This window comes from Notothenia coriiceps, unplaced genomic scaffold, assembly GCF_000735185.1.
Source record: "Notothenia coriiceps isolate Sejong01 unplaced genomic scaffold, NC01 NC01_scaffold00000339, whole genome shotgun sequence".
NCBI classification, from domain to species: domain Eukaryota; kingdom Metazoa; phylum Chordata; class Actinopteri; order Perciformes; family Nototheniidae; genus Notothenia; species Notothenia coriiceps.
The window spans coordinates 18,798,733-18,826,361 of NW_011333040.1; the positions used below are offsets into that span (position 1 = coordinate 18,798,733).

The following is a 27,629-nucleotide window of genomic DNA, read 5'->3' on the forward strand; positions in this document are numbered from 1 at the left end:
GCAGTGTGAGGGATCTTAAAACAATCTCATTTATCTTTGTCACTTGTGTGTTTTAAGGCAACAATTCAGGCACCATCATCAAATGTGCAAACTTAGTGTTTTACAACTCATAATTCTTGGCCAGTCAATTATCATTGTGGTGTAAATATGAAGATGCTCTGACCATGAATTACAGCTCCGTGTGGGAGGATGGATGAAGGCCGCCAGAGGCTACAGTACGACAGAGAGGCAAGCAGGTGGAGGGGGAGGAGGCGCTGATGGGAGAACAGGAGTGTAACACATCAGTGAAGATTCAATGAAAAGCAGACGCACCTCTGACGCACCTCTGTTGTACAATGAGTGAATAAATACATGAGACATTATTCATTATTTCTGATGACCTTATTAATTTCACTCACTTAAGGGAGCTTTCTAAATCCCAGCACATGACGTGTTAAGAACCTTTTAGTTTTAAAATCATGTGGATGTAGAAAATGCAAAATTGTTTTTTTTTATATTTAGTCAAATACTTCCAGTTACCTCCACGGGGTGTCTCATTTCACCCAGTTTGACCTCAGTCTGTCTCTAGAAATTATTCATCAGTGACTTGTCCTTTAATTTGTCTGCTTTCTCAGCTCTGCTGGCTTTGCATGCTCTTGTTTCTACAGATTTACAGACATCAGGTAACTTAAGCACAAACTATAATCACGATACTCGCATTGCATTTCTCAAGGAGCAATGCCACGTCCCTGAAACAGAACAAATATCTTAGATGTTGTTATATTGTAGGTTGTGCTAAAGGAAAACATAACATTTGTAATTTTTCTATGATTAAATTACATTGAAATGCATACCATTACATCAGCCCTGATCTGGACACATAATCTCTGTAATGAAACTGAGGTCCAACTTCTGTTCCTGTGAGTCGTCTGCTGTCATGTCTACTCAAGTTTTCATGCCATTAGAATAGCAGCGCTCTGTGTACTGAGCTCACATTGACTGAGGGTTTGTTCATCAGTAAAATCAGCTGGTGTAGTATTTAAACAGGCTTTAGGAGGCACATTTTTGGATGGCACTCGTTTGTGTAGCATTAAGAGGAGAACAAAAACAGGGACACTCTACAAGGATCTCGTTGCTACAACTGTGGCGCAATAACATAATTGATTGATCTGGATGAAGCAAAAACACATATTTTCCCTCTGACCTATAGTGCTATTTGTTCATCTAGATTATTTAGGTGCAAGTTGGTATTGGATGCAGAGATGTCTGCCTTTCCTGCAAAAACATTAGAAACACTCAACAGCAATGTCTCTTTCTAGAAATCATGGCCTGGCTACTCAAGACAATGCACCAAACTTATTATTTGCCATATCATGTATGAACTGTTTTTTTTCTAACATATCACTGCAAAGAAGGAAGTGTGCGTCTATTCATGAATGAGACTAAAGCTAAACTAAATTATTCTGCAAGGACTGGGACGGCAATCATATTGGTTATTTACTTCAAATTTCACAAACTGGGTACCCCACTGCACAATGAAAAACATTTACATTAAAGTCCATGAAGTGTCTAAATGACTATGAAATATGTGATCCAAATGAAGTAAACCTTAAACATATGGAATCAGGTTTTTGCTTGATCTAAATGACACAAACCTGATTCCATATGAACGCAGCATTAGTCACAGAGTTTTTGAGCTGTCAAGTGTCTTAGCGATCCATTTGGGCAACTAGCACAACACTACAGCGGCTGATATCACATTTACGTGGTTTGTACTCCTCATCTCTGAGTGAAGGTCTCACGCACATGTTGCTATGGGCTTTTTTTCACACCGACTACTTGAGCCTCAGTAATAAAAACACAATGAATCCAAAATTAGGGACATACTGTGTTGCTTTCAGCTTTAACATATGAATGCTAAAACATAAGTCCTATGTTTTTCTCTTTCTACAAATTTCAGTCACTATATGGACCTGATGTACCGTTCTGTTGCTTATTGAGTTGTGCTTTATTTGCCATTTTCTTTAAAAGGATATTACTCAAGGTCAGTTTGATTGTGCAGTCCCAGTGAGCTTCAGAAAGCCAATTAGACTAGGCTATCATCTTTAAATGTAAGGTAGGCCTACTATCAAGAATGATTCCGGCTTTAATTATATAATGTACATATAATGTATTTTAAGTGTCTTAATAAGGTATGTTATGCAAACAATACATTAAAAAGAGACCACTGCTGATAAAAGTAACAATTATTTTATCGTTCCAAATATTATTTTGATCAAGCATCTTATTTTCATTTGATTAGTTAAGGTTTTAGGAAATGACCATCACAGTATGAGGTTCAATGTGATCTAACATGACTTGTTTTGTATGAAATATAGCAGTTAAAACTACTTCTAAAAGCCAGAATCAGTCATTCTCACTATCTTTGCTTTTCGAAAGCTATATACGGCTAACGCCAGTTGCTTGTTAGCCTAGCTTAGCACAGGAATGAAAACCGGAGGAAACAGCTAGCCAGTCTCTGTCGAACTGTAACAAAATCTGCCTACCGCCGCACTGCTAAAGTTCACTACATTTGGTTTTTCCCATACAAACAAATGAATAAAAAACATTAACATCTTTTTTTTTAAATCTTTGGACCAATCTATCATCCAATAAACTATTGATTTCAGCAAGGGGCAATGACAAAATAAAAGGCCACAGTGTATTAAGTCAACAATATTTTTTTTATTTTATCGAGTTTGTACGATTTTGGTTCTGTAGCAACCTACTGGATAACTCTAATGAAGTGCAATTGTACTCAAGCCAGTTACAGTTGAGAGCAATGACAGGCACACGTTTTGTGCAAATCGAACAGCATTGGAACGGCTCCTACATATACACAGCAAAAAAACATGCCAGAGGAAAACAATACTTTATCAGTTTACATTGACAATAGCTAGGAAGACTTCCCTCAATGTCAATCCAAGCCAACACTGGAGAGATACACATTTACCCATTGTTGGATTATGGGAGAGAGCAAATAAAAACATTCAGTATTTACACACACCGAGAAATGTGTGGTGTTATCCAGCCAGAGGGTAAATCCCTTTAATCTCCCCTCGTGAAGATTCCTAACATTACGCATTGCCTTTCAAACGTATAATGCCAACAAAATAAAATTACCCAAATTGTTGCGCTAGATAAGGGATGCGCCTCCTCACAATTGCTTTAAGAAGAACTCCTAAAGGTTTCGTCTTTCTTGCATGTGTGGCAGAACACTGGCAATGCAAAATAAAGATTGGGGTTAATACAACTTAAAGTAACAACGAGCCACACACAACGATACAACAATCTGAAACACAGGGGTGCTGGGAGCCTTGGTACAGTTGACTGCAGAAGTTCTAAATCACCTTCTTTACATCGGCTCAGTCCAAAATCTACATATTCAACAATTAAAGATGAGCTTTTGTTTGTGTCTGATGTCTGCTGACAGTTAAATAAATGGTGGTGTGTAACCTCCAAACATGCAGATTGTTGAGTTGTAGAGTTTGGTAACCAGTCTGTAGCATATATCAAATTTACAAGCTTAAAGTCTGTGTTTTTGAGCATTATATGCTCCATTGTCCCTCACAGTGAAATTGACAAACTGGAAATGTGTGCACTTGCTTGTGTTGGCTCCAAAATGTAAAGTATGTTAGATGTTCCAACATCTATTTTTTTCTGAAAGCCAGTGGACATTATTATTATTATTTTAAACCCATAATGAAACTATAAGATGTTGTATTCCCATCTACAGACAGCATAATTAACATATCAGTCATAAACTGATCTAATGCTGTTGTTCACGTTGAAACCAAAGGAAGGTCATAAATTAACACATGTTAGAAGACTATTTAGTCTCATTAACCAACCTCTTTTCATGATCACACGTTTAAATGTTGATAATGAATTGTTAAACCGGTGCACGCAGTATTATTTTTACCATCTAAATCGACAGATGGAGTCTGGGTCTGGCAATGCCACTTGTGAAGGAAAGCAAATGCACCACTACATTCTACAGCTTTCCTTTATTATACAATCAAGGGCCACGTTGACATATTTTACAACCTAGAATTGAACAGCATCAACAAAAACTACTTCAGTTGCATTCAAATGGCAACTATCAAAAAGTAAACTTACTGAAACATACATATTAAATAGGGTATAGTCCATGCAATTGCGCACGGCCGGGTCTGCGTCATTATGGTATGTCGTTATTAGTGTATGGGAGACATCAGCCACTAGTGCTTTCCGATTTAGGTTCAGGGAGCAAAACTCCTCAACAAACATCAGAAACGTCTCAGCCAGACTTGAAGAGCAAGATGGCCACTTGGCCCAAGTAGAAGTAAATAAAATGCTTTGTCTCGTGGGTGACGTAGCTGCCGAAGTTCCTCCCGACGATGCAGTGCCAGGTGGGGTTATACTTCTTGTCAAACTCCTAAAACATGTCAAAAGAAGAAGATCAGTGAAACAGGCCCTTACAGCGTCAAGAAAAAACTGACTAACTACGATTACAATTATTTATTTATTTTCAGCGTCTATTCTATCTTTTATATTTCAAGTTCATAAATGTGCTACGTTTGACTGTATAGCTTTCCAATTATCTGTGAAGCACTTTGGATAGTGATGGCCTGTTTGATTGCAGCTAGATAAAGTAAAAATACATTTTAAGTTGAAAAATAAGAGAACATCAAATATTCTTCTGTATGGTATCAAAATGTTGTGTTGGTAGATTGGGAGGGGGGGCTTGTGGACTTGTGACATCTGAAAGAAGAAACTAGTGGCTACGGCCCTGATCATAAGAGCCTTGTCTCCCCATGTAACCAAAAATAGATCCAAGAATAAAAAAGGCTTTGAATTTGCACATCATGTGCCAATGATGTAAGCATTCAGAGACTCCATCCATGCTGCCAGTCGTCTCACCTTCTTGATGTAGGCTGCGATGTCCTTCTCTATGTTGTACTTCTCCATGGCCTGGGTGGCACAGTCCACCGCGTCCTGCTGCATGTCCTCGGACATGTCTGCGTTCTTGATCACAGCTTTTCTGTCAGTCATGGTTGTGTGTGATGATATCGCCTGCCTGTGGAGAAAAAGGAGCACGATCACTGCACTGAAAATGAACACCGCACGTGGTGATGAGGATGTTTAGGCCAGCCAGCAGGACCTTCCAAAAACATCAATCATACGCAGAAGATTGCCCGTTTGGCAGAGTTTTCTATCATGTGCACTGATTCACAGTCCTTACTTAAGGTCATGTGTTGTACGCTATATATTCGTATCTAAAGGGATGATTTGACAGTTGCATAGATTGGCTGCGAAACTTGATACAGGTGGAGTTAAATTACTTGGCAAAATCACTTTCAGATAAAAGCAGCTTCTGCATCAGGAGACCATTAGTATCAGAATGTATCTTATTAATGATATGCTCGCAGTACTAAGCTTGCTGCTATCCCTTCCAGTACAATCCACAAGACTAAACAGTCGAAATACAACAAGGCATACGGTAGAAAGCTCACCATCATAAGATAAACTCGCAACAGAAATATTTAAAGGCATTCAAGTCAATATTTTTCACATTACAGAATCTGCATCTCACCTTTTGTTGTAGCGAAGGGAAACACTTCTTTCCAAAAAATATGTATTTCACCCAGCCAGGGGGGAAGGTTCAGATGATGCTGCGGTTAATTGCTTTTTAAAGATTTACACAATAAGCATGTAGGCAGGTTGGCTTTCTTTGCTGTGCTCCAGCAGCTCCCCGCCCCTCTGCTGCATGCTAGCCCTGTCATTGGCTGAGCCGCAGCCTCCCCGTGTGTTGCAAGCGTTTTTCTCCAGCTCCTGTCTGCCGGCAACTTATTTCATCCCACAATGCATCATTCACAGTATACACCACTGACTGTTGGCTAAAAGGAAACGAGACCTTGGCCGTGGGTAGGTATGGTTTGGCTGTGTGTAAAGGCTTTTTCATCGGTTGTCGTCACAGCTGAGACTCTGGAGCTTTGAATACTAAACATATGCACTGCTATTGTGTTGGTGGCGTTTAAATTAGCATCATTTTTAATCAGCCTTATTTCCTGCTGCTTTATAGTTTTAGAAATACATTTTTAATTCACTCTTAAAAGGAATGTTGTGGTTAAAAATTAGTTAAATGCCATGTACCAGGCTAATTTACTTTTAGGGAAAAAAATAGCATTTAACTCATTTAGACAGATCACGTGAATTAATATTTGAGTTGTTGATACAAATACAAACAGACTAAAAGGATCCTTGTTTGAAAGTGTTTTATTGAAAATGCTAAGAGAAAAAGCAAGATTAAAACATACCAACTACTCCCACAGAAACCCCCACCCAACCTCACAAATATTTTATTCCCTCATACCAGGCATCTACGACTCCATCCTTTGATCCAACTTCCTGGTCCTCCGTTTCGTTTTCTTGTAAAATAAAGCCATTACCACTGAAAAACTTTAAATAGGCATTGGGGGGCCTAATAGACAAAAAAGTTGCTCTGGGACTCCTGTTATTTAGTTCTGAAATCAAACTCATTTGAATCCTGGAAAAACTGATCCCGTTCCGAGCATCCATCCTTGCCTATCCCTTTCCTAATCGATCCACTCATCCAGCTCCAAGGATTGGGATCCACTGAGCCACTCCTCCAATCAAAACCTTGAAATACCAGGAAGAAAATCAGAGGGAGACTGTTAGAATAAAATGTCAAGAATTGTGGGCCTAATTTTTTTCATTTTTGAGCACTTGTGTCAATCAAGAAAAAAAATGCCACTGAGCACAAAAGCTATCACTCCCTGAAGTAAAAAACATTTTGTTACCAATAAGGACATTCAAAGTTATAAGTGGGAAACTTTTGCAACAAAGTGATCAGATTTTTTTACATTTGACAGCAAAGATGTTACACTTAAATCACAACACTTGATCTAGGACTGTTTATTCTGTCACAAGACAGAGTACCATGTTTACAATTGTATATATGATAAATACAGCACATGGGACATGTAAATATGACATGCATGATATGATAACCAAAACGTTCAATTTATGGAACATGAAGCGTACCATTGCCTCGACCTGATTGCTCCTCAATTAGATGTCCTATCCTGACCATACAATTGAAATGTGCTCCACAATGGGTTTTATCCAAATCACTTTAATCCTTCTCTTCAGAATCTAAAGGAAGACACAAGGGTAAAATACAGTTTAAGCATTGGGCTCGAAAAAGCCCACCCCACATATCCAAATGAGAGAGAGGCTGTTTATTTTTTTTTAACAAAACTCAATTTTAAAAAGACTTGCAAAAACATTGAGTGCAGCTTATGACAACTCAGCACAATTCCTATTTTTTTTCAAAATATTGAAAGGACAGAAAGATGGGTGAGAAAGAGAGAGAAAAACAAAAGGACAAAGCCACTGGAGAGGGTGGGAGAAAACATAAGGACATTGGGACATGGAAAGCAGAAATAAAAAAATCAAGTGCTGACGTAAAAACAAGAAGGTGAACATCAAAAGAGCAAAAAAATTGGTGGTAGAAAGGTTTAAGAACAGGAGCGAGAGCGGCTGTGTCGAAGCAAGTAGCGGGGCGATCCTCTGCCTCGGCCCCGGGAATTGCTTCTACTGCGGCTCCTGCTCCGACTGCCACGGCTGCGGGAGCGTGATCTTCCGTAACTTGGGCTGCGGGGACCGTCTAATTTCACACGAATGTAAGCAGTCTCTCCCTGGCAGACACAAGAGAACTTGACATTGAAAAGGCAACATTCCTTCCTATGGTGGAAATACCATGGATAGAAATGAGGGCCAGAGGTACTTGGAACATATAGCATTTCCTCACAAGTACTCACCTGGACACAGCAAAAAAACATTATCCATGACAGTTGATCAAATCAGTACACATTAGGAATGTTAAGATTCACCGATTCGCATCGGTGCGCCGGCATAAACGTTCAAGATGCGAGTGCACCGGTTGAAAGAGTGCACATCGGCTACAGTTTGGGTGGAAATCGCGATGCATCGATTGTTGATCGATGCATCGGTAAAAAAACGATTTCATATAAATATCCTCTCATCCTGTCAGCACTCAGCAGAGACGATCTTTGATCTTTGCTTCGCCACTACGGCGGCCGAGAGTCTCAGTTATCAACACACATGGAAGTCGAGGAGAAAGAGAAACACAACGCACCGAAAAATACCTACAAATCAAACGTTTGGCAACACTTCGGATTTTTCAAGAAAGACGGACAACTTGAAAAATCGCACGCAAATTGTTAACGATGCCGCGCCACTTTAAAGTACACAAGTATACGAGGAGCTTAGCGACGCACAAGAGGCGACATGGGTCGTCTACGGCTAAAAAGAAAAACCTGAAAGTTAGACATATGAGTTCAATCACTCAGTGAGGTGTTCTGTCAGAGAGAGTGGTGTTTAGTTTACAGCAGCCTGTGACTGCCAATAATAGTTTAAATGTCTTCCTTACAATTGTAAGCAGTTAAGAAATACCTGTTTGTGAAAGGTTATTTGTATTTTTTATTGCTCATATAGAAACCACTGCTTTCTGCTCACTGGTGAGTTAGCCTATGAATGAGTGTTAAGCACATCAGGCTGGCAGCTGTATGGGCATTGCACTGTGGTAGTCCTTATTTGCACATTGTTAATCATGGGCAATGCATCCTTAAATAGTTTAACTGTGAGGTGTTATACATTGTAGTGTACTCCGGAGTTTTTTAAGGTAAAAAAGAAACAGCATGATGGGATGCGCATTACTAGTACAGAGAACCAAATATGTAAAGCACTTTTTTGTTAATGTATGATTTGCTGCATATAACGAATAAAACAAAAATCCTCTGTCATACCATATTGAAGTATCATTATTTTGCATCTTGTTGAATCGAATTGTATCGCCCCGAATCGCATAATGTTGAATCAAATCGTATCGAACTGTATCACAACAGGGGTGAATTGTATCGCATCGCCTGGTGTTTCAAATGTATCGTTAATGTATCGTATCGTTGGCAACTATGGAGATGCGCATCGCACTCAGTAATGGAGATGCACATCCCTAGTACACATACCTCATGCGAGCGGAATTTGGTGTTGTCCAGCTTTCGAACAGCATAGGTCATGTCTTCTTTTCGCACAAACTCTACAACTCCGCTTCCATCTCTGAAGACGTCGGCGTAGCACACGTCGCCTGCTTCACGCATGTGGTCCTTCAGGTCCTGCCAGCTGCCGCTCTGCGGGAGTCCTAAAACATTCAACCATAGCTTTGTTAGCACACTGTCCAGCTTTAGACAGTTAATTGTAAGAACGTCAACATATGTTAGAACTACAGAACTTTTTTTCTGGAAACAGACGCTGCAGGATTGAGTGTTGCAGCAGCATTTCAATTCATTCGAATGTAAAGTCCAACTGTAGTTAAAAGAAAACATGTTAAAAATGCAGGATACGTTTAGTTTTAAGATATAATTTGATTAGTCGGACGTGTTTTCATAACATAGTATAAAGCCGTGTGTTAAATTGTGGCGTGATTTGCAATTTTATATCATTTTATTTGGATTCTGGACTGACAAAACAAGACATTTAAAAAAACAAAACAATGGAATTTGGGAAACTAGGACAGACATTGTGTAGAAAAGCAATTGAGTTTTACAGACAATATATAATAATAACATATATGCGCAATAACACATCGATTTACTTGTAAATAATATATATTATATAAATACCAATTTAACTTATAGCAAAGGTAATAAATATTATTTTGCATTATCTTTCCGGCAAATTTTCAATTTGTTACATCAAGATGAATACATATAATTGTTCTGATTACATTTGTCACTATAACTGGTACTGTCAACAAAGTGTTCACCCACAAAGTAGTAGTATATATCGCCAAGCACATATACTGTAATGAGGTTAATGTTGTGTGCATCTATTACCAAGGCTGTATGTGCATTAAGTCAATAAAGTCGTCTCATCTGAAGTTAGAGCACAGTCTACTCAAACTTCATTACTTCCAAGTCATCTGGTCAGTTACCCGACTTATGAGGTTATTACAGCATGCATGATGACCCACATGATCTTGTACAGTTTAAAACTTTTTTGCTAAGCTTGTTACCTTAAAACTGCACCCACTACAATAAAAAAGGTACACTTCAGAAAGATGCATTCCCCAAACGAAGCAGCCAATGGATATGAATAGTAATATGAATGTACATTGGCAAGTTAGTACTTACCCGAAACAATGACCCTGTACTCAGAGCGTCTTGATGGAGGTCCGTATCTGCCTCTGGGAGCTCCGCCGATCCCTCCAAACGCTCCTCGTGAGCCCCTGCTGCTCCGAGGGAACTCCACGCGCAGCCTGTATCCGTCATAATCATAACCATCACGCCCATAAACTGCATCATCAGCGTCCCTGGGAACGAGGTACAGTTTAAACATTAACACGTGGAGGGTGGGCAGAGGCAATGCCCGTACAACCGGGGTCAACGATGCTATCAGCTGGCTTGATCTGCCTTTGCTAATCCACCTTGCAGACGTGCACACATAATTGTGCCTCAATCAGTGCATACGTTATGTGTTATTTATCAGAACACAATGCAATATACATTAATGAACTTGCGTAACGTTATACGTGCATTGATACAATTACTAGCCAGAAACAATGTAAATGTCTGTTAACTAGCCAATGTTACAGGGACATACAATTAAGGACGCAGTGCAAACACAAGCAGGACTTCGTTAAAAGGAGCGAGCTACACTTCTTATAACACGTTTAGGGAAGCAAACCACACTTCGCTTGCATAGCAATGTTTAGTAAATCCAGGGAGAAGTCTGGCTCCGTGACAGCTCACGGTTAGCCACACAATGGGGCTGGTCTTGGTCTATCCATTAGCTTCTTACCTGGGGTCTTCAAATTCAATAAAGGCGAAAGGTGGCCCCCCTCTCCGGTTCTTCAGGTCGATATCTCGTATTGTGCCATATTTGTAGAACACGTCTTCCACGTCCTTTGTTCGAATATCCGGAGGGAGATTCCCCACATAAATCCGACAGTCGTTGTTCCCTGCTGGGCCTCGCACTACATCCGACATGCTAACGGATAGCTCGCCAGTTCGGCTAACGGTTAGCTGTTTGCAAGATCTATAACGGTCGGCGGAGCCACACCGCAATTAGACTTCAAGCGCTCCTTCAAATCGTCGAGCGGGGTGCAGAAGGCAATCAATGCACGCCGCTGCAAATCTGCAGGATATTTAGTGGGGAGACAATAAAGGCTTCTCGATTCTCTAATTTCCCCTACTCGACTCCTCAGTCCTCCGGTAGTGACACGGAAATGGATTTCAGCGCGCCATGTTGAAGGACATCTAATTTCTCTAAATGCACATCGAGGACCGAGCCAGGCCCGGCTCCAAGATGAAATGACTAAGGGGGCTGTTAAAAAATGAGAGGGGGCGATTTTTTTTCACAACAATGAAAAATACTGGCAATGTAATGAATTAACACACCAAGCTTTTTTCCTTCTAACTGCTCTACAATAGGCGCGTTCACACCAAGTACTTTTCCCACAAAGGTTCCTGAGAACTACTATTTAGTTGCGTTTACACCAAAAAGTCCCAGGAACTAAATTAGTTCTAGAGAACCTTTTTTTTTACCCCCTTGCATATTGTGGACTTTCGTTGGGAGATAAAACGGTTCCTGTGTCTGATTGGCTGGTGCGGAATGCTTAAAATCATGACAAAACTGGTCCGCAAACTCCAGTCTGCACAATAACGTTTGTGAAGCCGCCATAGAGGTCTTATCAGACCATTATTAGCATTAGACCCACGTCGCAGTGAAATGAAGAAGGATCAACTCATGAGAACACCTAAAGTATCTAAATGCACATCGAGGAGCGCTCGGAGATGAGGAGGTGTAACAGCGGTTTCCTGGCCATTTACTCGTTCCGCGAAGGCTTCCAGTAGAAGCTGCTGGAGTTCCCAGCAGCCTTCTACTGAAGCCAGTCCGCTAACTCCGGGCACTTCCGGCCCGATAGTATTTTAGTAACTCGGTATACGTCGTGAACGCGTTTTTTTGCGAACAGCTCTGCCAGTAAACGCAAAGCAGAAGAAGAAGCAACTGACGTCAGCGGGCTTCATTTGCCGTAGTTAGAGATCCACCAACCAGGAACTATATTTTTCTAAGACCATTTAGTGCTTCACATAATAAAAGAAAAACAACGGCTGTAGCCTGATCATGCTTTAGGAGCTGTAGGTGTGTGTGTGGTACAGTGTGTAGGTGTGTGTTGTACAGTGCGTCGATGCGGCCGACAGACGGGTCTCAGTTGGTTTGGTGTCCTATGCTTACTTTTAATACTTGTAAATGCAACTTTTTGCCCGTAATTTCAATTCCCCATTTCAGCGACCAGAGAGAGGGGGGGATATATCCAGTCTCTGATTGTGTTACGTTATTATGAGAGTGCTCTCATACTTTAAATTGTATATATTTATATAAATATATGTGTATATATCCGCATCTGTAGCCTGTTATTGTCTCATTATACCGCACTGTGAATGAATTAAAAGTAAATATATAAGTCGCCATGAACACATCTGTCCATCAGACAGGGTGCTGCTGTGCCTTGTGTCATCATTAATGGACGTCTCTTTAAAATGACCGCTCAGAGGAGAGGAGTTCTCATTTCTCTAACCACCTGCTTCTTCCACTCCTCTCTCCCCCTCCCCAGTCCTCCGCTCGCATCTCCTGTGGGCGGGACTAAATCTTGAGGATAGGAGTCGAGGATAGGAGTCAAGGAGGGGAAATTAGAGTATTGAGAAGCCTCTCCTGAGAAACACAGCATATTGTGTTAAATGCCCAGCATTCGGTGCCATTCGATGACGTAGTATACTTGAAATAGTGGCTCTGCAGCAGGTATACTCAACATTGAGGGTGTTTCTGAATCGCGAGTAAAGCTGCTCCAGAGCCACTATTTCAAGCATAATACGTCATCGAGTGCCGCCAAAGTACTTTTCCAATGTCCACCATACTTGGAAATCTACCGAGCCTGGCGTACTTCGTTAGGTGAAATTTCGAGGCTGCACATGTGTAGACTCCGCGGTCTTAAAATCCCCACAATGCTTTGCGCACGGACGAATTTCTCCAAATCTGCGGCGGAAAATGTAAGGCGGGGCCTCTCATATGACGCACTGTCACGCACACCTGCACACATACTTGCCAACCCTCCCGATTTTTGCGGGAGACTCCCGATTTCATTGCCCTCTCACGGTTTCCTCCCGGGGTCATATTTCTCCCGCATTTCTCCCGATTTCTGATAAATCAGATTTACTCAGGACTGTTTCCACTCAGACTTTAATACAGCTACACCATTGTTTGGTTTCCATGGTAGCGCGTCTCTTTAGTAGCTCGCGCAACTGAAAGTCTGAGATATATCACAGAAAACAGAACAAGAATCGACAACTCTACCCTCTGCTCACTCCGTTCCTGTAAAATACAGGTCCAGCCCACACATATGCTCCATCAAGGATGGTGCTACAGGCCGCAAGGCAGTGCACTTACAACTACAATAAGCATGTTAATGTTAATCTAATACAGCTCCGGCGATCCACTAGCACCCCCCCTCGCGGTGGTTTTGAAATGCTCCCGATTTCTGAGGTCTCAAGGATGGCAAGTATGCCTGCACACTTGCTAGCCTGTTCCACTCTTTGTTTTCTGAATGCCAGGAAGTATTCTTGCCTCTTCTGAAGCAAGACGCTCGGAAAACATGTGCTACCAAGCAAGCGTACTCGAGATTGAGAAACACCGGCCGTTTCTCAATCTCGAGGATACTGGCTTCCAAGCCAATATTTCAAGGATGCTGTGTCAGCGAGTGCTGCCGAAGTACTGTTCCAATCTCCAGCATACTTGGAATTCCACCGAGGCCGCGTCCTTGGTTTGGGGGAAATTTCGAGGCTGCACATGGGTAGACTTTGCGTCCTTAAAATCCCCACAATGCTTTGCGCATGGATCAATTTCCAAAACCCTTGTGGAGAATGGCTGAACCGACGCAGTACACATTTAAATGTAAGTATGTAGTGGCGTAGAACATGTGTTGGTAAATAATATGTGACTTTGTTATCACCAAAAATGTGTTCCGTGAAAGTAAAGCCAGTTCATAATTAGATAGACATCGTGAGGTATTTATTTTCGGTACAGTTTATGTTGAAACCGAGAGAGTGGCACACTTGTTAGCCTGTTCCATTCTTCTCGTTTTCCGAAGCCGTGACTTGGAAGTATACTTGCTTCGTTTATTAACGAAGTGACTTGGAAGTACGCGACTACCAAGCATAGACTGTATATATATATATATTTTTTTTTTTTAAATCACCCCCCCAATTCATATTCATGAAGGGGGGATCTAACTATACAGAGAATATTTTTTTTTTAACCACGATGTAAACATGTTTATTTCTGCTGTAAAGTTGGGCATTTTAACATGGGGGTCTATGGAAATTGCTCCCTTCTGCAGACTGCTCCTACTGGCCACTAGATGAACTGACCAGGTATATTGATAAGTAAGTAGGCTATTACAAAATAAATGAACTTTCTATTAGTACAAGGCAAGGACTGTTAAATATATAAAGACTGTTGAACACGATAGCATTAGTTTTAAGTACCGAACAAGCTGTCAATGGAGTTAACGTAACAACCACATTGAACCTCACATGAACCCATAACAGAACCTGTGTTTGTGAGCGACTCAAACACACCTCTTTATGTCATGCAACACGCGGAGTAACACACGTTTCTCCTACATTTCTCTTAAACCTGACAATTTGCTATTAATTGATGTCAATATAAAACACAGGACAGCTTGCTTTTAGCTTTTTTAAAGGTTTCTAGCCAACATTAGCTAACTCACCTCCGCCATACGTTTGCAGTGCTGCGGGATGCGTTCAAGAGCCGCGGCGTTCAGGTATGTTTGTAAAGCAACGTTATGAGTTTTATATATTAAATAAGAACATGTCAATTGATGTTGGTCATAAACAGGATGATGTTACATGACCCTTTCAAGTTAATCTCGCAGTGAAACTGCATCCCAAATATTTGATTAGCACCTAGCGTTATAACGTTGTGTAAATGATTAGCCATTCGTTGGAAATTAGCTTAATTATTAGCCATGTGTAATATTTTATTCCTATCAAGTTCTAATACATTTTATTTATATGTGGTCATTTTTCATATAACATATACAAATAAATACAGCTATAAAGATACAACTTTGGACTGGTAACCTTTGGTGTACATTTGACCTTTTTCATTTTATTTAATTGTAATAATAATGATTCAAAGATGTAACTGTGTGGGACTTACAGCAGTTGGGGAAACATTTGAGGGAAAACAGTGATAAATTAGTTAAAGTTAATACTGAATTGTTTTTGGGGAGACTTACTTTTTCTTACAGCCTGCCATGAGCATAACTCTAATGTCAGACAACTATCATCGTTGCAAGTGAAGCATGGAGATTACCTTTATTTTTGCTCAACATAAGGTGACATTTAACAAACATCATCATGCTTAGGTTTGGTAATACCTTACTACTTCATAGCACACAATCCAAAAAAGAAGCCCATGTGATTAAAAAAAAAGGCCAAAAACACATCCTGGCCTCTTGTCCCCTATAGTTTCCCGCGGCACTTCACCCTCTTCCTATAAAAAGACCAGTCTAGTCGCATCAAGTCATTAGCTCAAGTAATCCACTTGTGACTCTGTGCCTTTCTCATACGATCACACACTGAAGCACTAAAGACTAAACCAGCTTCAGCACAGACTCACGGAGCTTGATGAGGCCTCTGTGCTGAGTTACTGGGTGTTGCTGTCATTCTCACAGTACAATGATCGGTCTGATAGACATCCTGCAGTTCTTGACCTGATCCTGTTGGACTGTTGGAGGATGAAACTGAGCAAATGGCTGTTTGAACATTCATTGAAACTGCAAGCCAAACAACTTGGGAGCTGGTGACTGGATTGAAGAGGTGACCACGTAAGTACACTGCTGATTTAAAGATCTCGTATTTCTACGGCAGTTAGATCAATTGAGTTAAACCAGAAAAAAGCAGATAAAGACAGAAACATCTTCATGTTCCAGATCTGAATCAAGAGCTTCTCAAAATGTATTTTAGTCCACTTAAAATGCCAGGCTTACATTGTAGTACAGATCTCTTTACATGTTAGGAAAGTCACCCATCTGTTCCTTTTTAAAGTAGGTCATAACCAGCAAGAGAATTATGTGCCACCCAATTCAATGAAATGTATATTTTAGGTTTGATTGATCAACCTAAAATAGAGGTTGATCAATCAACGGTTGTGTACATTGTAAACATTCATTAAGGGATTATTTGTTTACTACATACAACAGATGGTGATTTAAAACAATAATTTGTCCATTTCATAAAAACAACTTCAGTCCATACAGATATTTCCTCCCTTTTTCAGCTTCATAGATGGCATTATTTTAGTCTACATTAAAAAAAAAAAGCCCCATGCTTTAAGATTGAGGCCGATCACAGAAGTGAGGAGCCAGCAGTAATGAGATTAAAAGGTTGAACGTCTTCCAACTCCAGCTCTCCAGCTGATGACCAGCCACGCTCAACTTTCCACTCTGTCAATGAACAGGGTCAACTGGACTGTAGCAGGTTACTTCAAGTTGTTGTAAAGTCTGTTTGTGACTCCAAAAAACTAATGCATTCCTAGTAGAGAGCAGTTTAGGATTAATTACGTTGTACTTAAACTATACAGCTGTGTACATTCTTTAATGTAACCTCTGATAGCTTTTACATAATGTGAGGATTGTTTGGTGCTTTGAACAGGAACAGTCATGGGATGTGGCGTCTCAAAGTCCAACCAGTTCCACAAAAACTCTGGAAAAGGTAACCATGATCCTTCAAACATTGACCGATACACCTATTTTTCTCTCTTAACCTTCTGAGATGTATATAAATCCTCACCACTATGTCCCACTTGTTGTCTACCATAGTTTACACTTCAGATGTAATCTCCCTGTTTTATTTGTTGTAATAATCTGTATTTTTCTTTGACCTTTTTCCTCTGCTGCTGTCTGCAGCTGTTATAAGTAAGCTACACCTTGTTGTCATTGTTGCTGTGATTGTTGTTGTTGTTTTCCATATGAGTATGAGGGCAGGTGGAAGCAAGATTGAATATCCAGCTTAAGCAGAGATGTTCAGATATTTCACACAAGCTAAACACATTTTTGTTGTGGAGGGAATTTCCAGTTGTTGTGGTGAGTCTGAAATGATACATACAAATAATTGAGTTGAGAATTGAACTTAAAATAAACACCAAAGTTGAATACTAATACTTTAACAAATGTGGTAAATCTTATTTTTTTACTTCCTTTCTTGTTTTGCCTGTTATGGTCCATGACAGATTGTTCCTCTCAATACAGGGTAGGGCAACCTAGGAGGATATCACAGTATTGTTCATAATATTTTTTCCGGTGTTGACATAAATATCAAATGTTGGCAATATCACAATCTCTTATAGGTTCCTTTTCAATACATAACAAATGTCAAGTTTGTTTTAAGTCATAACTGAACCAGAACTTTCTTTTAAATGTATCTCCTAATAAGAAGGATACAAAGAACGATTATTAACTAAATGTTGGAAAAGCAATAGCATGTTGTGAACAATTCTATCATTTGAATATTTTCTGATCATCTTTTGTCGTCGTTTCAGCTATTAAATCTGCCGTCCTGATTCAGCGATGGTACCGTCAGTTTGTCGCCCGCAAAGAGATGAGGCGGAGATACACCTGGCACATCTTCCAGTCCATCGAATACTCTGGAGAACAGGCTCAGATAAAGGTGAGAAACAACAGGGATGGTCCTGTATATGTCTCTAAATAGTAAGAATGAACATAAGATCTTAACTTTCACGTCTCCTCCACTTGTAGCTTTATAACTTCCTCGGCTACCTGATGGACAATTTCACACCTGCAAGCAATGAGCGTAAGCTTTGACATTTCAACAGACAGTTTATTTCACGAGCATTTCCTGAATCCCTGACTTTAAACTGTCCCCTTGTCCTTGCTTCCAGGGAATTTGATCTCGCACATCTTCAGAGACAATGAGGTCTGTCGGGATGCAGAGTGGGAGAGGTACTTCTGCTACAAGAACATCGAGGTGCCAGGTCTTTACTCAGGACCCCACCTCACCTTCCCTCTGACGGTGGAGCAGGCGGTGGGGCTGGTGGAGGCCTTCAGGAACAAGAAGGTAGGTGCACACCTCCACTTTACATTTACCTCTGTCACAGTTCATGTACAGACTCACTGGTTTTGTATCACTGCACATGATGGAGTCTACTTCTTGTGTTTCACTGGACCCGAAATAACATGACCAGCATTTAACATTATGAAGTTTTAAAGAAATCTGACAGGTTTGCAAGGTTTTTGGACAGTCTCAGATCCACAACAGACATTATTCTGTAGAAAAATGCTAAGGTGTGTCAATTGACCACTACAATCATGTTTATTCATTTAAGAAGGAGTCTGCTTTTTCCTTAACAAGTATTTCTTGGTATTAATTATATATATATATATATATATATCAAAAAAGAAAAAACATCTGTATCTTCATTGGCATGTTATCATTATGACATTTTCCTTCTTAACTTGTTGTTTAGTCGGCAGAAAAGCAATCTTTAAAAAAATATATCATTTGTTTATTGTTGTTTTTTCACATGCTGTGCTATAAAAAATGCCTAAAGCTCAGACCTATGAATCAAAATATCACTGCTGTGATCTTACCTGTCCATGTGTCTAAAACCTTTTTGCTAATAAGTCTCTCTCCCAGTAGCAGCTGCACTCGCGCTACGTCCTCGAGCTACTGCTTGAAACGTGGAAACAGCTTCGGCTATTGCCAAATATCAACCGTATCTCCACCTGCCACAGCAAAGAAATCACTATTTGTGGTGAGATTTGATCAGTTCATCATTTTACTAACTTTAAAGTGATCGGATTCCAGCGTCTAGATTGCTAACTGAATCTTTTGGAGTTTTAGACTAATCAAGAAAATTGCTCTGAAAAAAAACTGCTTCTCTGTTGTGAAGCACTTTCTGACTGTAATGTAGGCAGTTTGTTTATGTTTGTTGTTATTTACTCATCAACATATATCCTCTTCATTACAGGAGATTTGCATGGACAACTGGAAGACCTGCTGCTGATTTTCTACAAGGTACAGATTTTCTCTTCTAAAGTCTAAAACTGATAGAATAGCTGACGTGAAAACATTTTTTTCTCATGAGCTATAATTATTTAATTTTAAAAAGAGGCATCTATAGAAAGAAATATTTGATTGAAGTCCTCTACTGTTATTAAAACCTCCAAAACCTCCTTCTGTACTCCAGGGCTCGATAGTAGTTATCAGGTTGCAAGTAAATTAATTATTTTTTATTATTTAAATGATTGAGTGAGTATTTATATATCATGTGTAAAATAAATATTCAACAACACTAAGGTGTCTTCAAATGTCTTCTTTTGTCTGAACAAACCTCGTTTATTTTTATTTTCATGATATGCAATTGAGAAAAACAGATTTTATTACTAAAATGAAACTTGAATGATTAACCATTTTCAAAACGCTATCAGCTCATCGTTAAATCAGTTATGATTTTACTGTCAAGCTGCAACATGCTGCATTATTCTATATTTAGAAATCATTGAGTCAGTGAACCAGGATCAGTGCTGTGGCCTGTAATGTGTTTACTTTGAGATTACAGAATGACTCACTCTTGATGGCTTCATTTGTTTACATCACAGAACGACATGCCGTCCTTGGAGAAGCCGTATCTGTTTAACGGAGACTTTGTAGACCGCGGCAAAGACTCCATAGAGATCCTCATCATCCTGTTTTCATTCCTGCTCGTCTATCCAAGTGAAGTGTACCTCAACAGAGGAAACCACGAGGACCACATAGTCAACCTGAGGTGAAACTTTGTCTAACTGGGGGAGGGATGAAGCCTAAAATCAGTTTCTAACTGTCATCTTGTGTCTCTGGCTGATGTAGGTACGGCTTCACAAAGGAGGTGTTGTCTAAATACAGGGTAAGTTGTTAGCACCATACAAACTTTCCATACACATGTTTGGTAAACTCCAACCCCTGCTTATTTAGTAATCCCGTCTGCGCCTACACACTAAGTAAAGCTTGATACGGGCCAGATTCCTTCCTAATATAAAAAGGGACCCTCCTCCTCGCGGCTGAGAGGATTTGACGTCTTTAAAGTTGACTGTCTGACGTCAAAGATCCACAAGGGAATCCCCAGATGTCCCAAATGTTTCAGGCTACTGTCCTTTGTTTGGATACAATTATAAACACGTATTAAGCTCACAATCTGGAAAAATACATTTTAACTGGAGCCATACCCGGACCAAATGTATTAATCAATAAGAATACAAATACTTTATTTTCTATACTTTAATAAAAGATAAAGAACATAAAGTAGAAATGTGCGCGTTGTACTACAATTGTAAACTTATGTCCTACAAACACAGATCAGATAAAGACAACAACAGCATCATGACAAGACAAATTCATAAAACAAAGTTAGAAAGTACTGGACAGGCGATGCAAAATAAGTGATCCGTATCAAGAAAGACGTTCAAATGTCAATGTTAAATAATGACATTTTCTGCATACATTTTTCTTATCTCAATGTATTTTAAATCAATACAAATACAAGTTTGGATGTGGGACCAGTACTGGGGGTTATTGTTATTATTTATTAATTCAACTTGTTGATGTTGTTTTAGATTACAAGTTGTGGTTGCAATTAATTTCCCCCCCTCCAACCCTATTTATTTAAGTTCAAAACAGATAAAGCTGAATTATTAGATGGCAAATATATCAAAAGTAAATTTTCAACCACAACAATAAAAGACAAATAAAATCATTCTAATCATTTCATAAAAAATAAACAGAATATGGGCTTGGTGTTTTGTGTATGATGGCAGAAAAAGTGAATGAACAGGTTAAATGTCAAAGCAGCGCCATGTCATCCTCAAACAAGCAGGACATTTGGCATTTCCTAAAGATTTTTGCTGTCAAAGTGTGGGAATTCAAATCAGGTGAAATGATTGTGTAAAATGTAATCCTGGAATAAAAGGAAAAGAGTACAAACTTAACTCGGGCTATAAGATACACTATGGCTCTAAAACTGAAGAATGAAGAAGGGATGGGGAATTTAATTCCTGTTCGTCCTCAGATGCACGGCAAACGGATCCTGAAGCTGCTGCAAAAGATTTTCAGCTGGTTGCCGTTAGCGACTGTAATAGACCAGAAGGTGCTGGTTATCCACGGAGGGATCTCCAACACCACCGACCTCAGCGTCCTCGCCAGAGTGGACAGACACAATGTGAGCCTCGAACATAGGCATGTTCATTTTAAATGTTTTATCAATTATCCTGAAAGCCATTGAAATTCCTGCTCTGTTTTTGTTCCAGTACAACTCGGCGCTGAGGCCTCCGAAGAAGAGACACCAGAGCGTAGCGGGGATGTCGATCGACTCGGACGAGGAGGCGGGGTCCACCAACAAGGTGTTGCAGCGCAGACCCTCCCTCACGTTTCCCAGAACTCTGACCAAAGACTGCTTCCAGAACCGCTCGCTCCAGGACTTCTCAGACCGGCTCAGAGCGAACACGGTGGAGGACGTGGAGATCCACAAGAGGCTCCCGGGCCCCTTAGGACCAGAAAATGACACGTCTCAGTCCTGCGAGTCTATAAGCAGCGAAGACGAGTGGAAACAGGTGAAGAACGACTAGTGAGGGCTTTGCTCAGATACTTACAAAATACATAATTCTGATTTGTTTTAAACGTATTCAATCCCCCATTGTTAAGTACATGCAGCAGGCAAAAGCCAGCCCCAGACTCGCTTTGTTTTGTAGACACTGTTAGATTTGTGCTTATGATCTCATACAGCTTGATGTCAAGAAATGTCCCAAACACAGCAAAAGAGTCTATACATGTTTTAGGTAAATCCTACCTATTTTGCATTTTCCCTTCAATATAAACCTATTTAAGTAAATGTATGTACTTCAGGTTTAATTTAAACATTTACTTAGGCCTATTTTGCTCACACGTATTGCGAATCTGATAGCATGGAATTACACATTGAGTTTTTTTTAGTTTTTTTAACCTGTGACACCTGAGGGTATTCATATGAAAACAGGTGTGAATGTCAGAGGATCTGGTTATTAACCTCCATTCGGGATGGGTTGTACTCTACACTCTTACATCATGCCAGAGTTGGGTCCAGCCAGTGGCTTCTTCCTCAAATCAGCAGCTGGGTATATCAGCTTGGTCTGAGTCCAAACACAAAACAACATCGCAAAATGTATCCAGTTCAACAAATAAAGATTGGCAACTGAGATCGCCGAACATCATCATCATTTCTAAGCTAGGTCGACCTTCCAATCCTCAACCATCCTTGGTCTTTTGTTCTGTTCCCAGGAGAACCTTAAGTCATAACCCAGTTTGAGTAGAAGGTCAACACTCATAAATGGTTTTACGCGAGTATTGGGCTTGTGTGTTCTTCTCAGGTCTAAAGTTTCCCGAATTAGATTTTTAATTAGTGACGTCATGAGAAAAAAAAGTTATTTTGATTGCGAGGGCTTAGTCAGTCCTGAGTCACAGCCTGACAGACGCTCTATCAGTGATCAACACTCGCCTGCTGAGGATTGTTGCCTGTGTGGAGCTTTAACGTGCTGTAATCCAGCGCATCATTAATCCTTCTGCAGTGTGTTCACCACCGTCACAACCTTAAGCACAATCAGGAGAAGTCAGTGGTCTCATTTGACTCTGATACTTTGGTACATCGTTGTAAACAACTCAGAGTAACTCATTCAGTAAATTGTCTGACCTGTAAAGCGCCTTCCGCTGTAAACACGAGTAACAGCAGCTGGAAATAACTGGTATTTAATTGTTGAAATTCAGAATAAGATATTTTAGAATTGCTATTCCAGTGAACAGTCAATCAAATCAACACAGAGCCCGTTAGTAGCTGTTGTGGAGAACTTGATCATATGATCTTGCTCAGCAGATGGAGTTTGCAGATGTTATATTTCCCTTTTTCTAAGGATGCTCTATCCATGTTGGCTTGAAAACATGTTTTTTTCCTTATCATGACCTTGTGTTGTCAACTGCTATTTCTGAGGGTTCCTTTTCCCTTTTTATGTCCCTTTTTTTAGAAAGGTCTGAAATTCTCCAATTCAATTATTTTTGCTTTTCAGGTGTACCAGTATTTCATTTTGCCCACAAAAAATCTGAAGATTTTAATCTAAATCTCTCTCGTCTGTTCATCCTGTGTGCCTCCAGATCCTGGACTTGCTGTGGAGCGACCCCATGGCTCAGGACGGCTGCGTGCCCAACGAGGTGCGGGGCGGGGGCTGCTACTGGGGCCCCGACGTCACTGAAGACTTCCTGAACAGACACAACCTGCAGCTCATCATCCGCTCGCACGAGTGCAAACAGGAAGGTTACGAGTTCTGCCACAACCGTAAGGTGAGCTCAGACTCTGACAGCCCGAAGACCCTCTAATGTTTTCAGAATTAACTAAAGGATTTTCTTTCATTTCACCTAGGTCCTCACACTGTTCTCCGCTTCAAACTACTACGATGTGGGAAGTAACAGGGGGGCCTACGTGAAGTTAGGTCCAGACCTTGTGCCTTATTTAGTTCAGTACCAGGCCAGCAGCATGATCAGAGAGCTCAGCGTGAGACAAAGGTACAACAACACTTCCAGAAAGTCTTCATCTAGACAGTGGGAGTCATCGGTTTATTATTTATGCATTTTATCAGTTTTTGGCTATAAACATTTCAGAACATTTCCTGTAACACTAACAACAAGCCTTTGATTCTTTTTCTGTGTTCTATTTCTTGTTGTCTTGTTTGCAGTGCGGGGCGGAGCGAGCGTTCAGCCAACAAAGTCCTGCGGGAGCAGCTGTTTGCACATAAATCTGACCTGATCTGTGCCTTCAAAAAGTTGGACAGTGAAAACAAAGGTGTGTGTGTGTGTGTGTGTGTGTGTGTGTGTGTGTGTGTGTGTGTGTGTGTGTGTGTGTGTGTGTGTGTGTGTGTGTGTGTGTGTGTGTGTGTGTGTGTGCAGCAGTCTGATCAGGTGTTATTTAATTGTGTTGAAGATCTCTTGTGTACTCGAAGTTCTCGGAGGACAATGTGTGGCTAGGGAGAAATATGAGCTCCCAACTGTTATCCCTATTCAGATCAAAACTGTGGGCTGACCCAAAGTCCATTCATGAACGTTTGACAGTTTCATAGAAACTTGTTGTCTGGGGATTTACTCGCTATTCTTGATTCTCAAGTACATTATAAGCATATCATGTGTTTTTTATGTAGTTTAGCTCATCAGTTTGAGTTATTTCACTTCAAATTTACTTGAACGTTTTGTTTACAGAGGAATATTTAGTGTAATTTTCAAAGAATATGATTTTTAATGGCTTTACATTTTATTCTGGTCCTTAGAAATAATACTTAGCTTCTGAACGAAAGGGGACGTTCAGGTGGCAATAAAAAGTCACACACTCACTACATGACACGTAGAAGTGTGTAAGCTTGGAACTGAATTCTGTTGGATTATTCAATTGAAATATATTGTGAAAATGTTTGGCTTGGATCATTATAATGGAAGGTTATGATGGTCAACCCCATGTTTTAAAATGAGTTGTTGAGGCAACAGTTTGTTATACAGATTTGGTGCTAAAAAAAAGTTGTTCTCCATTTAAAAATGGTCAACATCCATTTAAAGTACCACAGGAAGACCTTAAAGAATACCATCAGAATGCATGCTGTCATTTGGTATAATAAACGTACGATAGGACTACAATCAAACATCCATTGACTTAACTGGAAAACTGTTGTTGGATAAATCAGATGACGGATGACATTTCCTCCTCCCTCAGGTCGTGTCAGTCTGGCCGACTGGGCGTCTGCGGTGGAGAGTGTGATGCGCCTCGGCCTGCCCTGGAGGATAATGCGTTCTCAGCTGGTCACCGGTCGTTCTGCCGACAGCTCCATCGACTACTACGAGTGGTTCAACGAGCTCGCCATTAAAGGAGCCAACGCGGACGTGAGTTACCGAGCTGGAGACAGAACGCCACAGAAAAAATGCCGTCTGATTTGATATCTGCTTGCATATGTTGATTCAGACCCACTCTAACTTAAACACACTTAAATACTGTTTAAATAACTTTCTTGCAGCATATTGACCAGAGTCTGCTTGAGACTTTGTATCGCCACCGCTCCACCTTGGAGACCATCTTCAGAATCGTAGACACGGACAACTCGGGTAAAACTATTTATTCATCACTGGAAAAGAAGTTGCACCATTTGTGCCCAAATACTATATTTGACATTATACAAAAAAAGCCATGTAAGACAATATTTTGGCTGAGCATCTTACTGTACAATACTTCAAACTTTTAGCAATAGTTAAATGCAGGGCTGCCCCTGACCAATTTGTGGCCCCACGCAACATTGTGTGAAGAGGGTCTGTTAGCACCGGAGCCTCGCAGCGGGGAAACTGTGGCGTGTATAGTAGCACCGCATTTGCGCATAAGATGAGTTACGCCACATTTGCGCAAATGACGAGGCCCCCTCTGAAAGATAAGGCCCCACGCAGTCTGCCTGATCTGCGTGTAGGGAGGGGTGGGCCTGGTTAAATGAGGAAAGGCTTTCATATAAAATATTATTTTAGTCTACATGTGTGCATATCTTTGATATTCAGCTAGTTCTGAGTACATAGATCTTTTTAGATTTTCATGGTCTTTGGGCACATGGGACTAATGATTAATTCCTGAAAATAGGATGATGTATATAGAAAAAACTATTGTCCCATATGGCCAACGATTAAATAAAAAGTTGGTTAACCCATTATGCAAAGACTTTTCTGTTGCACAGACCATCCAATGAGAGACCGTGTTCTTCAGTGGAGGTGTGAAGTGTGTCAAGGCTTTGTAAAGTACTTATCCACCTGTAGCTATGTTTAGACAAGGATTAGCCCACTGATCTACTGGCCTCCCCCTCCTCTCACCGCGCACACTTTTCCCCCTCTCAGCCGGTTTCTATCACAGCATCTTTAACTTCCTCCCTCCACCCAGGCTTCATCACCATGGAGGACTTCCGGCAGACCTGGAAGCTGCTGAGCGTCTACCTGAAGATGGAGATCACGGAGGAAGCCATCTCGGACCTGGCCGTCACCATCGACAGCAACCAGGACGGCAGCATCGACATCGAGGAGTTCATGGAGGCCTTCCGCCTCACGGACAAGAAGAGCCGACTGGAGCGAGGACTCAGCATGTTCATGGGGACAGCAACCGACCTCACCAAGCTGGAGGGAGACCCCAACATCTGAGCAGAGGGAAACACTGAAAACTGACCTCAGCTCAGATTCCTCACCGGGTAGCAGGGGGAGGGGAGACCGGGGAGATAAAGCCAAGCTGCTTCTATGACGCACATTGAGACGTAGGATGCTGCAGAGCAACAGCCGTTTTGATCACATGGGATTAAGGCGAGGCTAGAGTTCAGGGTATTTGACAGCAAATGTCCACTTGACATTTCAGTGCAGTTTTCAGATGAAGCCAACTGTTCATTTTATTGAGATATAATCACACAAAAAGTGTTGCATAAACCACAAACACAGAAACAAAAGAACATCATATTTAGGCTGAATTGTTCAAAAAATTATAATATTAGATTCTGCATTTATTAGCCATATCTGTCATTATTTTTATCAAAAGACTTTTAAGAGTGAAAAGAATACTGCAACTGACTCGCCAATTTTTATTTAATTTTCTTAAATCAAATCCCATATATAATCAGTAGTGAATGTTTTTCTAGATTTTCTAGATCTGAGTTGATTTCATGATTTTTTTTGTGTGACCAGAAAACCTAAAACTCCTAAAAGTATTACATTTAATACATTGTTAGGCCGACTAAAATAAATCAAATGTGACACCCCTAAACAACAGAATGTTTGGATATAACCTAAAAAATTACTCAAATGATTAATCAATTGTCAAAATAGATGTACATTATTTTCAAAATCTTTTAAAGAAATTATTGCAGCGCCTGTTTATAAAAGGCCAATAAAATGCATTTCTCTGATGCCCCTTCAAGTGACTCAGTTTAAAATGATATCAAATCAAAAAACAGCAAATCCACACAATTATCATAACATAAAACTGTGAATGTACCCCTTTTCCTTGAAAGAATTATGATTATATTTCTGTCGAATCACTGATTGATGACAAAACTGTTTGTGTCAGATTGCAGATGTTGATTTCAAACGGTTTTGTATCTCCATATATGTGCGGAAACTACACTCCTCTTAAAGGCTCTAAGAAACAAAACAACATTATACGATACAACAATTGATCATTGTGCAGCTTTACATCAGTTGCACTAATTAATTGCAGCTAAAGTGTTGCAGGTGCCTTAGCGAAGAAGTGTTTTAACTTCTAGAGGCGAAGTTAAGTCTACACTGATGCTGTTTTGTATCAGTGCCAACTGCCAACAAGTACCGGGGTCCCTCCTGGTCTCAGGCGGGATTCAAACCCTCACCCTGTCCAGAACGGTG

General features: G+C 40.4%; 3 protein-coding genes across 6 annotated transcripts; 1 reads left to right on the forward strand and 2 right to left on the reverse strand.

The window, feature by feature from the left end:
• Window positions 1–2,683: 2,683 nt before the first annotated feature.
• dynll2a (dynein, light chain, LC8-type 2a) lies at window positions 2,684–5,753 on the reverse strand. Its single transcript, XM_010773929.1, has 3 exons — window positions 5,594–5,753; window positions 4,921–5,077; window positions 2,684–4,435 (listed from the first exon to the last, which is right to left on the reverse strand). Exons 2-3 carry the CDS (start codon window positions 5,050–5,052, stop codon window positions 4,298–4,300), a joined length of 270 nt encoding a protein of 89 aa, XP_010772231.1. The 5' UTR covers window positions 5,053–5,077; window positions 5,594–5,753; the 3' UTR covers window positions 2,684–4,297.
• Window positions 5,754–6,281: 528 nt separating this feature from the next.
• On the reverse strand, window positions 6,282–11,334 carry srsf1a (serine and arginine rich splicing factor 1a). 4 transcript variants are annotated; one of them, XM_010773958.1, is made up of 5 exons: window positions 10,903–11,334; window positions 10,236–10,414; window positions 9,072–9,244; window positions 7,066–7,176; window positions 6,282–6,660 (listed from the first exon to the last, which is right to left on the reverse strand). In XM_010773958.1, the coding sequence occupies exons 1-4, from the start codon at window positions 11,088–11,090 to the stop codon at window positions 7,102–7,104; spliced, it is 615 nt and encodes a 204-aa protein (XP_010772260.1). In that variant the 5' UTR covers window positions 11,091–11,334; the 3' UTR covers window positions 6,282–6,660; window positions 7,066–7,101. The 4 variants fall into 4 exon arrangements, with proteins under 4 accessions (XP_010772260.1, XP_010772266.1, XP_010772252.1 ...); XM_010773964.1 differs by lacking the exon at window positions 7,066–7,176; XM_010773950.1 differs by having other exon boundaries at window positions 6,282–7,176.
• Window positions 11,335–17,202: 5,868 nt separating this feature from the next.
• ppef2a (protein phosphatase with EF-hand domain 2a) lies at window positions 17,203–26,821 on the forward strand. Its single transcript, XM_010778607.1, has 16 exons — window positions 17,203–17,269; window positions 17,725–17,852; window positions 17,942–17,996; window positions 18,085–18,260; window positions 18,843–18,957; window positions 19,174–19,220; window positions 19,805–19,971; window positions 20,052–20,088; window positions 21,247–21,396; window positions 21,485–21,787; window positions 23,355–23,540; window positions 23,620–23,762; window positions 23,933–24,039; window positions 24,955–25,121; window positions 25,253–25,340; window positions 26,152–26,821. The coding sequence occupies exons 1-16, from the start codon at window positions 17,206–17,208 to the stop codon at window positions 26,403–26,405; spliced, it is 2,187 nt and encodes a 728-aa protein (XP_010776909.1). The 5' UTR covers window positions 17,203–17,205; the 3' UTR covers window positions 26,406–26,821.
• Window positions 26,822–27,629: the final 808 nt, after the last annotated feature.